At 39.1% G+C, this 18,277-nt stretch overlaps 1 protein-coding gene across 4 annotated transcripts in view; it reads left to right on the forward strand.

Moving 5' to 3' along the window:
- The window catches only part of LOC126273185 (armadillo repeat-containing protein 5-like), a 233,335-nt gene that overhangs the window by 154,743 nt on the left and 60,315 nt on the right, over window positions 1-18,277 (forward strand). For all 4 annotated transcript variants that reach the window (XM_049976704.1, XM_049976722.1, XM_049976712.1 and 1 more), the window contains one exon: window positions 17,460-17,740. In XM_049976704.1, the coding sequence (XP_049832661.1) occupies window positions 17,460-17,740 (281 nt within the window). The remainder of the gene's footprint in view (window positions 1-17,459; window positions 17,741-18,277) is intronic.

The following is an 18,277-nucleotide window of genomic DNA, read 5'->3' on the forward strand; positions in this document are numbered from 1 at the left end:
GTAACACATACATGATGACAAAATAGTAACTAGGGTGGAACTTAAAAATTTTTGTGCGCCTGTATTGATGAAAATTTAAACTGCAAAAAGCACATTTTGGAGCTTTAAAACAGCTTAATACAGCCACATTTGAACTGCAAATCATTGCAAATCTTGGGGCGAGAGAAATCAGTTGATATTTTGTTTATTTTTATTCACAAATGTCTTATGAAATAGAATTTTTAAGATCTTTAAGAGAAGAAAGTATTCATTGTTCAAATATGTATTATAACATGTGGTTCAACCTCACGTCCCTTTTGTAGGCATCTGTTTGAGAAAAGTATATTTATTCCCTCATGAAGTTTGTTCTAAGTAATCCCCTGTAGTTCAGAAGGAACAGCTTTGTACATAACTACAATACCAGAAGAAAAAAAAAAGATTTTCAACACTCCACATTAAGGTTGTCATTAGCACAAAAATGTGGTGTACAGTGTGCCGTCAAAACTTTTGATCACTTACCCACTGATATAACATGTTTGATAGACAGCAAAGATAAATTTAATTAAAAAAATGAAAAAAATTCTTTTTGAAAAGTTCTTCTATTCCACAGATGAATTTATATTTTTGTAAAGTGTGAAATGTAATGGGGTAGAAATTGTTAACTCACTGATGAAACTAACTAACAGTATGAGGTGCACAAGTAATTAATTGTCTGCACCCGGTAGCTGAGTGGTCAGTGCGACATAATGTCATTGCTAATGATCTGGGTTTGGTTCCCAGCTGGGTCTGAGTTTTCTCCACTCAGGCAGTGGGGATTGTGTTGTCCTAATTGTCATCATTTCATCCCCATTGACGCACAAGTCGCTGAAGTGGCGTCAAATTGAAAGACTTGCACCCGATGAATGGTCTACCCGATGGGAGGCCCTAGTCACATGACCATACAAGTAATTAATTGATGCTGGAATGTTCAGTACACTATCACACTCCTACTTCTCATCAGATAATCAGAGTCTGAACTTAAAATTATTTAATGGACCACCACTATCTGCAAAATATCGAAGTACCCACAATCTAGAATTTAACGAAGTCCATTGACTGTCAGGATTTTTCTAAATCCATTCTCAGCTAGAATATCTGTAAGACCCACAGCCTAGCAGAATTGCTCCACACCCACCTGTGTGGGTGTTACAGCTTTTACCGATGCCTCATCTTTTAGTCTTCTTCTTGTTTGTCCCGGCTTCTTGAGATCTCTTAACGAAGAGACATCATATAACAAGTTCCATAGTGATACAATGAAGTTACGCAACAGTTGGTGATTTAATATTTGAAACTGCTGGTTTATTGGAATTTATGGAAAGAAAAACACTCTCATACATTTTGTGTGTGTAATGTCACTGATAAATTAGTTAAGCTGCATTAAAGTGTTGCTAGACAATGTAATCAACACGGTGATACGTATTTCAGTTAAAACTGAACCTCGATATTTTAAATAAACTTTCGGTTCATTTTTGTCAAAATCAGTACTTGTCTCAAAATTAACTTCCAACTTAGTGCATTAATTCTATTGTATGTGATTTACAGGACAGCTCAATCATGCACTGGCGTGTAACGTATATCAAATCGAGCTTGCAAGTTTCAGTTTTCCCTAATGGGCTACACGACTCTTTTGTGATAACATGATCTTATGTAAAGTCTAACTGGAACTGGATTTGTCTCCATCCGAGTTAAAATCATAAAAATAAAATTCACCGCACAGGTCAGCAACTGTATACATGCACTTTTGCGCTCCAAATGATAACTTGTCTCAGAGTAAAAGCCACACGTAAATTCACACTTTCTTCATGCATACAAAAATCGAAACACCTTTATATTAAACAGATAAGTTATGGCATGCAATTACCAATCAAACATTTCCGATCTTGAATAAACTTCAAGAACTTGTGTTTCATAATCAATAAAATTTATCGCCTGAGAGAAACTATTAGTTTGCTAAAACCGATTCAGATTACAGTGAACTCGTGTCTGGACAATGTCATGAATTGACACTTGGAATGAACGAAATACCTATACTGAAAAATACTGTCCGTTGACTGATTTACTGACTTTCACGACTAAATTGGTGCCTCTTGCATCACTACAACCTCTCATCTCCGAACATGCTGGCTAGAAAAAGATTAACTACAACTGTGTCCAGCAAAAGGTAACCCTGAGTGCTCTATACTAACTAATCTGCAACAACTAATTTTGTGATGCTATTTTAGATAGTCACAGTTTTGATACAGTTCAGTGACAATTTTTCAAGTCAGATTGAGGTACTCCATAGATTGTGGCACCGCCATTGACTCATCTTGAGATCTACTTTCTCATGCTGTAGTGGGTTTCCTACTTGTATTTTGCATTTATGATGTTGTGTGTCTTCTCAGTGCTCATCTTGCTATGTTACACACACACACACAAACACACACACACACACACACACACACACACACACACACACACACACACACACACAGCTTGTTGAAAAATAGTTCAAAGTTATTACGTTCTCAAATGCTAAGAAAGAGTAGATCAACAACTTGTATGAGGTGGGTATTATTGGGAGCAAGTGCTATTTTTTGGTACTTTTTTTGGTGCTAATTTAGACAGTCACAGTTTTGATACGGCTTGATGCCAATTGTTTGAGGTGTCAGAACCTTTGAAGCACCTCCATTGACTCATCTTGATATCTAGTTTTTCGTGCTGTAATGGTTTTCTGACTTGTAATTTGCATTGATGATACTTTTATGAAAATTGTGTACAACATATAAAAACAATGCTAATAACATCTAAATAAAAATCATCAGTTTTTTCTATTAAACTATTGTTCTAGACTGAATTATTTTTCTTTTGAGCCATAATTCAGCTCTGTGAAATTGATACACTAAATGTTATGTTTTGTACATTCGCAATAAGAGGTTCCTTTTCATCATGCTGTCTCAACTTATTATATGCTACAAGGTGCAATGTGGAATGATTTGTTTTGTCTTGAAGACAGTTTTAATTTGATATGCATATCTCTTATTGCATCATGTACTTGTTGATATGAGTGAAGTATCAAGTTGTCCATTGGGTGGGCACATTTATTCTCTTTGTGCACAGAAGACCCGGACCATGTGTTTCCAGTGGTCGTTGGCCGCCTCCTGATCTAGTACTTTGACAGGCATGCGTTTTGGCAAAACACTGGACACACACAGTTTCCACAGTTTTAACAGAAAGCCATATCACCTGCTTCCACTATCTAGGAAGTGTCAAACTTGTTATGAATGGACATGCCCCCTACTATCAAAGTGACAGGTACACTAGTGTATGCAATTTCACTTGGTGCTCAGAGGCCTCTGCAGTGATAGTTGTCCCACTAGCAATTCCATGAAACACAGTGATACTCAGACCAACTCACCCCACAACAAAACAAAGTAAAAGAAGTACAGCTAACCATTTACTGGTAAGCAGTCAATTTGCAACTGAAATGAAAAAAAAAAAAAGATAAACGATGATAACATATAACCAAAATATAATGTATTCCTAACTTAGAGATCCCTCTGCAGCACAATATTTTATCTTAAATAAACAGTAATCATCTGTGTATCTATGGCAACAAGATCAATACATATATGCAAATGACACAAAAAAACAGAATTGTTCAAGAAAAAAAAAAAAACATTATTTCACTACCAGTTGCATGAGTTACTGCTTGTTCATCAGCACATGTAATTGAGGCAAAGTATAGTAAAAAGTCACATAATTTTGGTGGCACATGCAATTTTTTTCTCAGATTTTGATGCTCTATTTCTTTGTTTATACTATGATGCACTATTGATTTTGGTGTGATTTCTACACTTCAAGGACTTCTTATTTTCAGTGCACATTATCATAGCACTACATTGTGGTTGTCACTGTTGTTGCTAGCATATTCATCATTGTTATCTTCTTTGATGTCTGGCCCTATATCTTAACAATCTAAGTCTCTTACTGGTGCTCCTGCAGCTCCCTTAACAGCCACTTCTATAGATTCTAGTGAAACATAAAAAACAACAGCCATTTTAGTCGCCAAACCTGTGCGTCACCTGCTAGTTCAAGAGATAGTCAGGTTTGCATGTTCCCTTCTCTACTAGGCAGGCACATGACAGGCACAACAACAAATGGTAACAAGTGCCTGCACAACAAACAGTGCCTATGAAGCTGCACTAAAGGTATAAGATATTGCAAAACAATAATTAATCCTCAGTTCATCATAACACTTCTGAAGTTACCATGGTTCACTAAATCAGCCTCAAAATTTACGAGAAAATCACTGCCAACTCATAAAAACCCACATGAAAAATGCCTTCTATCACTCAGAAATATGTATGAGACACTGTACTATTCCTAATACCTAATATTTTTGTAGTGTACTGTAAATCACAACAACACAGACACAAGGAACAAAAGTTTATTCTTCTTCCAACAACAATTGAGAACGCAAGACTTGTCATAGAAACAATCCGGGTACTGATACAAGCAGCTGCTGACAATAAGTGCGAACACTTATTTGGGGATGAGTGCCTGCTACACTGCATATATAAAGAGGAGAGATGCTGTGCTGTTGGCAGAATATTTAAGGCATAGCACGTCAGTGGCCTGGTGCCATCACACATATCCAAGTATTGTTTACAGGGCTATAGTGTCCCTGCCTCCTTGGGGAAAGGATGCTCCACTGATGCAGGCACTGGGGCAACTGTTGAAACATCCATGACCTCTGCGGCGAACATCGCGAGTGATGATGGCAGCATTGGAAGGAGATTCGGGCTGAAACTAGTATGTAGGGGCAGAAGTGATGTGGCCATGGACAAGCATGACAGCCACTCCCCCACAGAGTACCAAAAGACAGGACTGGTAACAAGGGCACCGATAACATCTTGACATCCAGTCCCTTCATGTGATGGGACTGCACCTGCTGCTCATTAGGGGACACCGGGAATGCAGGTGTTGAAGGACCTGACGGCACCAGTCCAGCCAGTGGAAGAATTGCCAGTGGCAACGAAGCATCACAGGAAGACCCAGCAGCTTGTGTGAGGTCGCTGGACTGCAGAGGAGGGAAAGGAGTCGGCAATATCCACATGGGGGGGGGGTCATCCCCACAGCAGGGACTCCTTGCAAGGCCAAGACAGATGCTAAGGGAGGAGGAAGCAGTGGTAGACCAGTGGCTCTTGTGGTGCCACAAGATTGCAGCTGGTCATGGTAGTGCACTGTCAGTCCATCATTGGTGTGCACTTATACGGAGGCAGCTGTCTTGGAACTGTCGACCGTGACTGGAATCCACTTTGATTGGCTGCCAAACCGCCGAGCCCAAACAGCAGAGCCATGATTGAAATGTGACAAAGGCTGTACCAACAACCTTGATGGGGTAGCATGAGCAAATGCAGGAGGGTGCATGGCTAGTGGCCATTGAGCATCATTCTGACCCCCACTGGTGTAAACCTGTTGGAACTTAAGAACTTAAAAAGTGTGTCGAGGCATTGCCTGTGGAAGTGTCTGCAACATACTTCTTCATTTGAACCTTGAATGTGTTGATGAGATGTTCCGCATCACCATTATATTTTGTGGTAGGGTGAATAGGAGGAGCAGTCAAATGTGAATGCCCTGATGGTTGGAGAAATCATGGAAGGCCCAAGACACCAACTGTGGACCGTTATCCATCAATGTGTATAAAGCAGTCCTTCAGTAGAAAAAAAATTGGAGAGGGCCTGAATCATAGACACAGCTGATGTCAAAGTACAGTGGATAACAATCTAGTAAGGGTCCGGCAAACTCAGCATGGACACATTCTCACAAACGCTGCGGGCATGGTTTGTTGGGTAGCACACTGAGAGCAGGCTGCGACAAGATGTACAACATCACTGTCAGTGCCAGGCCAAAACACATGCCAACAGCCCAATAACATGGTACTTGAGGATCTCCAGTGTCCCAGATGTAAGAGCCGAAGCACATCCCATTGTTAGGCGACCTGGATCACAATCATAGGTGACAGCCCATCCACAGTTAAGAGACCAACACCATGAAAAACCGAAAGGCGGTGATAGAGGGCAAAATAGTTACACAAAGGATCGAAAGCACTGTCCAGCCAAGCATGCTGAAAGAGGTGAACAAAATGATGCAAAACCAGATTGAAAATGACAGCAGTTGCGATCTGTAAGCCTGTAATAGGAAAATCTTCCACTGTATGTTGTTCTTCAACATCTAAGTGAGAACAAAAGAATCCATCCTGATCAAAAGTAGGATGTGGCCCCATCAGAAGCCAAGACAGTGCATAAGCATTGATACACTGTGGTAGGCTGAAAATATATTTCATAGTTGTAGAAAGACAGAAGCAAGGCCCAATGCTGCAGGTGATATGGTACTTTGTTGAGCAAACAAGCAGAAGGATTAAACAACGAAACCAAGGGCTTGTGGTCAGTAATGAGTTGGAACATAGACCTGTATAAGAGCACATGTAACTTTTTGGGGTTGTAGATAATAGCAAGTGCTTCCTTTTCAACTTAGGAGTAATGTTGCTGAGTGGAGTTCAGAGTTTTTGATACATAAGCTATCGGACTTGTGGAACAATCCTCACACTGATGGGTGAAAATGGCTGCTGATGTCCTTCTTGTAGAGCATGTTGTGGAGGGGATGGGTCAACATGACCACACATGGAATAAATCTGTAATAGCAAGCAATTTTACCTAAAAAGTCTGCCCCCGGTAGCTGAGTGGTCATCGTGACAGAATGTCAATGCTAACAGTCTGGGTTCGATTCCCGGCTGTGTCGGAGATTTTCTCCACTCAGGGACTGGGTGTTGTGTTGTCCTAATCACCATCATTTCACCCCCATCGATGCGCAAGTCGCCGAAGTGGCATCAAATTGAAAGACTTGCACCCGGGAAATGGTCTACCCGACAGGAGGCCCTAGTCACATGACGTGCATTGATTGAGATTTGTATGAGAAGGTAGAGCTTTGACCAAGGCAACATGACGATATAAAGGGTTAACACCATCCCTTGAAATCTCAAATGGCAAATACATAATGAATGACTGAAAAAAGTGTGACTTAGGTATGTTATATTTCAACTCTTCAGTATGTGAGACTGTGAAAAAGGTGTGTAAGTTATGTAAATGCTTTTCTGCAGATGAACCCATCATGATCATGTCATTGAGATAGTTGATGTGCCCCAGAATGGAGTGCTAGCCATACCGAATTTGAGACTCTGATATTGGTACAACCCAAAGGGCATGTTAACCACAAGGACTTATTTAGAATCCTGATCCAATGGAACCTATAAATAGGCGTCAGGTAAATCAGTTTTGAAGAAAAACTGGCCCCTGGCAAGTTTAGCCAATAACTATTGGAATGGGGCAAAGGGTAGGTGTCAATGATAGATTAACGTCACCACAAACATGAAGCTACTCAGTTGGTTTTTTAACAGTGATGAGAGGAGTAGGCTGTATGACTCCCCCAACAACGTAGCCTCTGCAATTGTGATTTCACTTAAGAACCCAAATCCTCAGGAATAGGGAACACATGGGAAAAACGGGGCTGCACTGTATGTTTCAGAATAATGTGGGCCGCAAAATTAGTGGCACAGTGTAACCCATCTGAGAAAAGAGACTAGAACTCAGAATACAGAGAATCTAACTGCTGGTAAGGAACCTGGTCAGAAACAGTGTACACTGTATTTGAGATGGAAAAACCAAGAGCATTGAAAGCATACATACTGAACAAATTTGTGGTTCCAGATTCATCCACCAACAAAAAAGTCAAGAAACAAACCATAGATTTATACAAAGTGGGAGCCATAAATTGGCCCAGAATGGAATATACTGCTTCTTGTAAATCACGAAATGTCGAGTAACTGGAGACAATGCCAGAGATCTCGGATCAACATAAACACTGTCTAGTGGAGCTAAGCTCTTTATAGGATTAGTGCAGCATGCACTCACCCTCATATTGTGTTCACACTTGCTTCAATCTTGAACATAATAAAAAGTAAATAATCAAGCATATTAATAGAATCATTGTGGTAGACACTGTGCACACATGCTAAATAATGTTGTTTTAAGTCTTCAGTTTGCTCTCATTTAGGTTATGGGATCAGGCATTTTATGTGAACCATTGCTGCAATATACATATTGCACTAAACAATAATAACAAAATACAAGCTCACAGGAAACAGGATTACTTTTGTGCCAGTTAAGGTAAGAAGCCCGCAAATATGGAAATTAGTACAAAAGATTGTTGTTGCCGTTATGACTTCAAACAATATACAGTATAAGGAACCTACAGGTATGGTCACAATGTAGCAGAATCTAACAACACAAGATTCCAAACAAAAATGCTTTGACATGAAGATTGTTGTGTCCTCCTCGACACGTTACCTGCAAGACGAAGTCCCTTCTCTTGCATGACCAAGAATTCAGTGCTCCGTAACTCAGAGACATAACCAATTTTGAGTTATATTCTTGTTTCACCTGTTAAGTATATACTGCTTCTTTAAATTGATAGCTTGAACTCATTTTGGTAAATTTGGTGATTTGGCTGGTATTGCCTCATTTACGAGGGTCAGTCAAAAAGTAATGCCTCCTTTTTTTTTTCTACGTTTAATTGTCAGGAAATTTAAATGCAATTACATAGGTTGAAAACCACAACACTGAGGATCATTTTGTCATTTTTCAATGTAATCTCCACCCATCTCTACAGTTTTGGTCCGTCTTTGAACAAGGGCATGTATCCCAGCACGGTAAAAATCACAGCTCTGCTTCCTAAGCCATTGACGCACGGATGTTTTGACGGCCTCCTCATCTTCAAAATGAATCCCACGATGAGCTTCTTTTAGTGGCCCGAACAGATGGGAGTCTGATGGTGCCAGGTCAGGGCTGTATGGGGGATGAGGCAAAACTTCCCATCCAATTTTGACAATCTCGTCAGAGGTGTGACGACTGGTGTGTGGTCTTGCATTGTCATTCAAAAGAAGAACATCTGCCATTGATTTTGTTGGGCGAACTCGCTGAAGACGTGCTTTAAGTTTTTTGAGGGTTGTGACGTATTGAACAGAATTTATTGTGCATCCCTGCTCCAAAAAATCAACCAGAATCACACCCTCTGTATCCCAGAAAACTGTTGCCATAACTTTCCCTGCCGATCACACAGTTTTGAATTTTTTCTTCCTCGGCGAGCTTGTGTGACGCCACTCCATTGACTGCCTCTTTGATTCGGGTTCAAAAAAATGGACCCATGTTTCGTCCCCGGTCACAATTTTTTTTTCAGAAACTCATCTCCCTCCAAACGGAAGCGTTGCAAGTGTTGGGAGGCTATTGTTTTCCTTGCCTCTTTATTCTGATCGGTTAACATTCTTGGAACCCACCGTGCACAAACTTTTGAGTACCCCAATTGTTTAATAATCGTGATCACACTGCCTTTACTAAGAGAAATAATGCGACACATTTCATCTGCAGTCACCCGACGGTCACCACGAATGATGTCATCAACTTGCTGAATGTTGTGTGGAGTCACTGCGCTCACCGGCCTGCCGCTCTGCTTTTCGTCAGTCAACGGCGTTTGCCCTTCAGCTTCCTTACAACGACGAACCCATCGTCTAACAGTGCTGACATCCACTGTCAGAACACCATACACCTTCTTCAGTCTTTCATGAATGCGTATGGGCGTTTCACCTTCTGCATTCAAGAATTCAATCACACAACGCTGTCTCAAACGAACATCGATGTCGGCCATCTTACAAACTTCTGCTGTGCTGCCACCTGTTGACACAGAAAGTTACTACTGCAGTGGATTGCAGAAGAAGGTTTGAGGAATGGCGCCAAATTCAAATTTTTCACTTAACTTAATTTTTTTAAGTAGAAAAAAAATGGGAGGCATTACTTTTTGACCGACCCTCGTATATTAGGCATACACGAAATATAAGCATTAGCATGAAGGGCACTTAACTTAGCTTGCCATTGGAGCTTTTATTTTCAAAGTCTCTTTGTTTATGTAATCCATCAGCCTTGCTATCTATTACATTATGTAAAGTGTGTTTTGTTTCCAGAGTCTCATCAGTTGAGGCTTCTTGAGCACTATTGTGCAGTTTACATAAGTCAACCTCCCTCTGAAGTTGGTATAATGTCTATACCGACATCAACTTTCCCTTAACCTGCTTCTGAATTATCTTTCATTTCATGGATCATTTTGTTGTTCCCCTCTATGACTTTTTCTGATTTTTCTGGGAAACAGTTTCTTAACTCCACATCACTCAGCTTTGTGAGGTTAATACAATAAATTTGTGGTAAGAGATTCATCTTTATCGCTCTATATCTGCTCAACTACTTATGCTACAACAATAGTGTAGGCTGATTGGCTCATTTGTTTTCTTTTGAAGAAAGCTTCAATTTGATATGCATATCTCTTATCTAATTATAGTCCATCTTGTACATGTCATTATACGTTTGCTGCCCCTTTATATCTGTAGAGTATCGTCATCTCTTAAGTAATTTCCAGTAAAAAACTTCTGAACCACTGTTTACATAGTCGCGAGTAGGCCTAATTTTTCGTACACGTATTTTTATTGTTTTCCGGTAACTTAATTGTCTTTCTGTCACTAAAATAGATTTGTACCATGAGTGTAAAGTGCCTGACGTGCCGTAGGGTCGTTAGCTCCGGGGTCTGGTGTGATGGATGTAGTAACTTTTTTCATTGGGGCGACTGTAGTGGCGTGGGAATTGGGAAAATGAGCGAGACTCATCATTGGTTCTGTAGGCTGTGCAGTAGAGATAGGAAGATTGTGGAACAGGAGGGGAAAATTGCTGCCCTTCAGGTTGAGTTAGATGAGGCTAGGCGAGAACTGGGCAGGTTAAGGGGGGAGAAGGGCAAACAGGGGTGGGAAGTGGCAACAGGCATGAGGAACAGGCCAAAAAATTCTTCTGACAGCTTTGTTATTAATGTACAAAATAGGTTTGACCTGTTGCCTCAGTCAGAAACTGATGAGCCTCTCACAGAAGTAGATGTAGACAGGGCTCAACAAGCTTTCAGCAGCAAATTGATTAAGAATGTAGGGAAGTCTGCAAAGAGAAAGAAAGTCTTGTTGCTAGGTAGTTCGCATGCTAGGGGTGTGGGCCAACTTCTGCAGGATGAATTAGGGTTGGATTACCAGGTCACAAGTTTTTTCAAACCTAGTGCTGAACTTGGGCAGGTTACAGAGGATTTAGGTTCACTATGTAAAGGTTTTACTAAGGAAGACACCGTGGTTATTGTGGGTGGGCCGGGCAACAGTATTGACAGAGATCCGGGGTACAGCATAAAGTGTGACCTGGCAAAGATTGCATCGGCATCGAATCATACCAGTGTTGGGTTTGTGTCGGTTGTGGAGCGCCACGACCGACCTCATTTGACCTCTTCTGTCAGGAGAGTTAATTTGGAGTTGGAACGGCTACTTGGATCCGGTGCAGGGTCACACATTGGTGTGGTTCCTGTTGGTTCACTCTGTAGGTGGGACTATACTAGACATGGCCTACACTTCAACAGGAAAGGGAAGGGTAAACTGGCTGGGCTGATAGCAGGAAATTTAAAGGGGGGAGGAACTACATCTCATGGTGGAAACTCTTTTTTAGTGTAAGATCAGTGTCCAGTGGGAAACTCAGCCAGGCAAGTACTAAAGATGTTAAAAAAAGTTCAAGATACTCACAAAAGTAAAGTGAAAAATAATGTTAGTATATTTCATCAAAATGTTGGGGGATTGAAGAATAAAAGTACTAAAGATGTTAAAAAAGTTCAAGATACTCACAAAAGTAAAGTGAAAAATACTGCTAGTATATTTCATCAAAATATTGGGGGATTGAAGAATAAAATTGATGAGCTTCTGCTTTGTTTAGAAGATATAGAAACCAAGAATGTAATAGATATACTATGCCTGTCTGAGCATCACATTGTCACTGATATGCAAAAGGTTAGCATCAATGGGTACAAATTAGCTGCACATGTAGAGATAATATGATGAGAGGAGGAGTTGCCATAAATGTCAAAAGCTTCCACAGTGCAAAAAATTTAGAAACTAAAAAATTTTGTGTAGAGCAACATATGGAAGCATGTGCCACTGATGGCACTTTCATAATTGTAACAGTGTATAGGTCCCCCTCAGGGAATTTCCAGCTATTTCTAGAAAACTTGGATGCTTTGTTGTGCTATCTGTCAGACAGGGGGAAGCAAATTATCATTTGTGGGGATTTCAATGTTGATTCCCTGAAAGAGTGTAATAGGAAGAATGACCTTTTAGTATTACTCAGTTCTTTCAATTTGAGCTCCGTCATTGATTTTCCTACTCGGATAACAAAGAACAGCAGTACATTGATAGATAACTTTTTTATAGACCAAGATAAGTTTAAGGACATAAATGCTTATCCTGTTGAGAATGGTCTTTCAGATCATAGTGCACAGCTTGTTACAGTACATGACATAGCTCCATGCAGTATAATAAATCAGACTCTCAAAGCAGTGCGTTCAATTAACAATATAAATATTGCAAACTTTAGGGAAAGCCTACAGCAGCTAGACTGGGATTAAGTGTATAAGGAACCCGATGCAAACTTGAAATATAACTTATTTCACAATACATTTTTAAGGGTATTTGAAAATTGTTTTCCCAAGAAAATAGTTAAACATAATTCCAAGAAAACATATAAAAAACCTTGGCTAACTAAAGGAATAAGAATATCTTGCAACCGCAAAAGAGAACTGTATCTAACAGCAAGAGGGAGTACTGACCCCGAAATTGTTCAATATTATAAAAACTATTGTGCGGTACTATGAAAAGTTATTAAAAAGTCCAGAAGCATGTGTATCATGTCTGAGATCAGTAACTCTGATAATAAAATTAAAGCAATTTGGAATATTATTGAAAGGGAAACTGGGCAACCAAGAGCACAGGAAGACTTTAGTGCAATAAAACTGAATGACAAGTGCACTAACAAACAATCAGAAATTGAAAATATTTTGAATAATCATTTTTTAAATGTTGTGGAGAAAATAGGATCTAGATCTTCACTAGAAGAGGCAAGGCTATTAATAGAAGAGGCCATACCTGTGCAGTTTGAAACAACTGTAATTCCACCAACCTCTCCCTCTGAAATCAGTAAAATAATAAACTCACTGAAAAGTAAAAGCTCTTACGGAATTGATGGCATTTCCAGCAAAGTACTTAAAGCTTGTTCCCCACAGATAAGTAGGATTCTCAGCCACGTATGTAATAGCTCTTTGGAGCAGGGTGTTTTCCCTGACAGACTGAAATATGCCATTGTAAAACCATTTCATAAAAAGGGGGATACGTCGGATGTCAACAACTACCGCCCAATCTCTGTTCTGACAGCTCTATCAAAAATTTTTGAGAAAGTAATGTATTCAAGAGTAGCCTCCCATATTTGTAAAAATAAAGTACTAACAAAATGTCAGTTTGGTTTTCAGAAAGGCTTTTCAACAGAAAATGCTATATATGCTTTCACTGATCAAATATTAAATGCTCTGAATAGCCGGACATCACCCATTGGTATTTTTTGTGATCTCTCAAAGGCCTTTGATTGTGTAAATCATGGAATTCCTTTAGATAAGCTAAATCATTATGGTTTGAGTGGGGCAATGCACAAATGGTTTAATTCATACTTAACTGGAAGAATGCAGAAAGTTGAAATAAGTGGTTCGTGTAATGTTAAAACAACAGCTGATTCCTCAAACTGGGGTGCTATCAAGCACGGGGTCCCACAGGGTTCGGTCTTACGTCCTTTACTGTTCTTGATATACATTAATGACTTACCATTCCACATTGATGAAGATGCAAAGTTAGTTCTTTTTGCTGATGATACAAGTATAGTAATAACATCCAAAAACCAAGAACTAAGTGATGTAATTGTAAATGATGTTTTTCACAAAATTATTAAGTGGTTCTCAGCAAACGGACTCTCTTTAAATTTTGATAAAACACAGTATATACAGTTCCGTACAGTAAATGGCACAACTCCAGTAATAAATATAGAATTTGAACAGAAGTCTGTAGCTAAGGTAGAATTTTCAAAATTTTTAGGTGTGTCCATTGATGAGAGGCTAAACTGGAAGCAACACATTGATGGTCTGCTGAAACGTCTGAGTTCAGCTACGTATGCTATTAGGGTTATTGCAAATTTTGGTGATAAGAATCTCAGTAAATTAGCTTACTATGCCTACTTTCATTCACTGCTTTCGTATGGCATCATATTCTGGGGTAATTCATCGTTGAGTAGAAAAGTATTCATTGCACAAAAACGTGTAATCAGAATAATTGCTGGAGCCCACCCACGGTCATCCTGCAGACATCTATTTAAGGATCTAGGGATCCTCACAGTAACCTCACAGTATATATATTCCCTTATGAAATTTGTTGATAATAATCCAACCCAATTCAAAAGTAATAGCAGTGTGCATACCTATAACACCAGGAGAAAGGATGATCTTCACTATGCAGGGTTAAATCTGACTTTGGCACAGAAAGGGGTAAATTATGCTGCCACAAAAGTCTTTGGGCACCTACCAAACAGCATCAAAAGCCTGACAGATAGCCAACTAACATTTAAAAATAAATTAAAAGAATTTCTAGATGACTACTCCTTCTACTCATTGGCTGAATTTTTAGGAAAAAAAAAAAACCTTAATCGTTAGTGTCATGCAATATTTTGTGTAATGTAATTTCTTGTACAGACATCTTTTATTAACCTGACACGTTCCACATCATTACGAAGTGTCGTATTCATGATCTATGGAACAAGTATTAATCTAATCTAATCTATGAGTTGAGTTTCAAATCATCCATTAGGTGGTCACATTCATTAGGTGGACACAACAACCACCTCCTTGATGGATATAGTCAAATGTGTTCAGAGTGACATCTCCTCATCTCATAGTGCCAGCTGCACCTGTGTACATGATTTTGCTCAGTGTTCAGAGTGCTGTATTGTCATAACATAAATAAATGTGATGCTGTGTGTGTAAATAGACACAGAAGAGAGCACCAATATAATTTGGGTGTACAATCAGTGACATGCATTGAGTAATTAGGATTATCCTCTCTGGACTGGTTTAATGTCAAATGACATTATAATTCTAGCCATGGGGAAGGCATGTGCTAGAGTAAGATTTATGTTGTTGTTGTGGTCTTCTGTCTGAAGACTTGCTTGATGCATCTCTTGATGCTACTGTATCCTGTGCAATCCTTGTCATCTGCAGGTAACTTCTGCAACTGACATCCTTCTGAATCTGCTTACTGTATTCATCTCTTGATCTCCCTCAATGATTTGTATCTACCATACATCCATCCAATGCTAAATTTGTGATCCCTTGATGTCTCAGAATAAGTCCTATCAACCAATCCCTCCTCCTAGTCAGGTTGTGTCACGAATATCTTTTGTCATCAATTCTATTCAGTACCTCCTCATTGGTTATGTGATCTACTCATTTAATCTTAAGCATTCTTCTGTAGTGCTGCATTTCAAAAGCATCTATTCTCTTCTTGTTTAAACTGTTTATGGTGCACATTTCACTTCCGTACATGGCTGCACTCCAGACAAATACATTCAGAAAAGACCTGCTATATTCAGTATTAACAGATTTCTCTTCTTCAGAAATGTTTCTCTTGCCATTGCCAGTCTACATTTTATATCCTGTGTACTTCAGCCAGCATTAGTTATTTTGCTGCCCAAATAGCAAAATTCATCTACTATTTTAAATCTCTCATTTCCTAATTTGATTGCCTCAGCATCACCTGATTTAATTCAGCTACATTCCATTGTCATTGTCTTGCTTTTGTTGATGTTCACCTTATATCCTTCTTTCAAGACACTGTCCATTCCATTTAACTGCTCTTGCAAGTCCTTTGCTGTCTCTGATATAGTTGCATAGTCATTGGCAAACATCAAATTTTTTATTTCTCCTTCCTGAACTTCAATTCCTACTCTAAATTTTTCTTTGGTTTCCTTTATTGCTGTCTCAGGCTACAGATTGAATAACATCAGGGATAGGCTACAACCCTGTCTCATTCCCTACTGAACCATTGCTTCCCTTTCATGCCCCTCAACTCTTATGATTGCCATCTGACTCTTATGATTGCCATCTGACTCTTATGATTACCATCTGGTTTCTGTACAAGATGTAAGTAGCCTTTTGCTTCCTGTATTTTATCCCTTCTACCTTCAGAATTTCAAAGAATGATGCAGACATTGTCAAAAGCTTTCTCTAAGTCAACGAATGCTATAAACATACATTTGCCTTTCCTTATTAGCCTATCTTGTGATTGCAGTTGTAGGGCAAGTATTGCTTGTGTGTTACTATATTTCTCGGAAATCCAAACTGATGTTCCGCAAGGCAGGCTTCTACCAGTTTTTCCATTCTTCTATAAAGAATTGGTATTAGTATTTTGCAACCATGATTTATTAAATTGTTATTTAGGTAATTTTCACTCCTTTCAGTGCCTGCTTTCATTGGAATTGGAATTATTACATTCTTCATGAAGTCTGAGAGTATTTTGCTATTCTCATACATCTTGCACAGTAGATTGAATAATTTTGTGATGGCTCCTTTCCCAAGGCTACCAGTAGTTCTGAGGGTATGTTGTCTGTTCCCAGGGGCTTGCTTTACTTAAGTTTTTCAGTGCTCTGTCACATTCTTCTTGCAGTATCATTTCTCCTATCTCATCCTCATCTACATCCTTTTCCCTTTCTATAATATTGTTTTCAAGTTTGTCTTCCTTGCATGTACCCGCTATATACTCCTTCCACCTTTCAGCTTCTCCTTCTTTGGTTAGGACTGATTTTCATCTGAGCTCTTGATATTCATGCAGCTTCTCCAAAGACTTCTTTAATTTTCTTGCAGCCAGTAGCTATCTTTCCCATGATGAATTATGCTGCCAAATCCTCACATTTGTCCTTTATATTCATGTAAGATAATGGTTGCTTAAAAAATCTTGTTTGACTGATTCATGGGACCCCTTACCAACTTGGATTAATGGATAGGAGGGAGAAAATTCACAGCGGAGGAGCATGATTTGTAACTGATTTGTTAGTCGGTGCAAGTGCATTAAAAAAATGCTCAACAGACGCCATTGGGATACATTACAAGAATAATAATCAGCACTGCAGGGAGCCTTACTCTCAAAATTCAGAATGTCATATTCCAGCATGAGTTAAGAAACATTACTTTCTCTCATATAATGACCACAGTGGTAAAATTAGAGGAATTTTACAATCAGTAGTACTGACACATTTTCTTCCTATTTGTGATTGAAATAATTCTGGTGCATTATATGCACACCAGTTTGTATTGAGATATGTTCCATAGTAGGCTAAAGAATTCAAAATCTTATTTTGTTTGCCAGTAGGTAATAAATGTACAGCAAATATTTATTAATGGTCCATTTGTGCACACAGGAGACAACAGGCGACAAATATGTGACTATCCTATTAGACTGTGGAACAAGAATAACTGCAGACCGAGATATATTGTGTAGGAGCTCTCCATTTTTCTCTGCAATGATGTCAGAAACAAGCAGTTGGAGTGAAACAGGAAAAAAGGAGATAACATTGCATGATGTAGCTGCCACACCATTGAGGCTTCTACTCTCAATAGCTGTCCATGGCCATCCAACAGAAAGCCTCTACAAGAAAGCTGGTCTTACAGATGTTCTTAATACCATTGCTTTGCTTGACAGGTTAGTTCAGTGACTTTTCAAAAAATTTTGCAGTGTGCTCAGTTTCTTCTCTTTCTAAACTACTTTCATTTTTTTTAAAATGTACCTTTTTATGTTGTGGCTTCTATCTTTTCAAATCTTAAATTTTAGTTTACTGTGAAGTATGTACATTCTTTACACTTTGAATGACACTCATTGTGGCTGCCACAGATTAGTTAACTGTTTGGGTTTGTGAACTGTGATTTCACTTAGGCAACTGCAATGGGTCAGAAGTAGGATTCCCAAGGAGGCTCTCATTTCTGTATGTAGGTTATGTTTAAAAAATAGAAAAGTAGCAGAAAAAGGGGTGAAGAGTGGTGCCCTTCAGGCAGAGGCTAAGACTGCAAAAATTAAATTAGTGCAGTTTGGATTGTGGGAAAAAGTAACAAGAAAGGGGAGTAGGTCGAATTTCATTCATTTGTTCACACATCATGTTCTATATACAGTTGGATCAAATGTATCCAAACACCCCTGTGTAATGCAGAATCAACAGCTAGATGGTGTGAGAGGTGGGCTCAC

Source organism: Schistocerca gregaria, chromosome 1, assembly GCF_023897955.1.
Source record: "Schistocerca gregaria isolate iqSchGreg1 chromosome 1, iqSchGreg1.2, whole genome shotgun sequence".
Taxonomy (NCBI): Eukaryota; Metazoa; Arthropoda; class Insecta; order Orthoptera; family Acrididae; genus Schistocerca; species Schistocerca gregaria.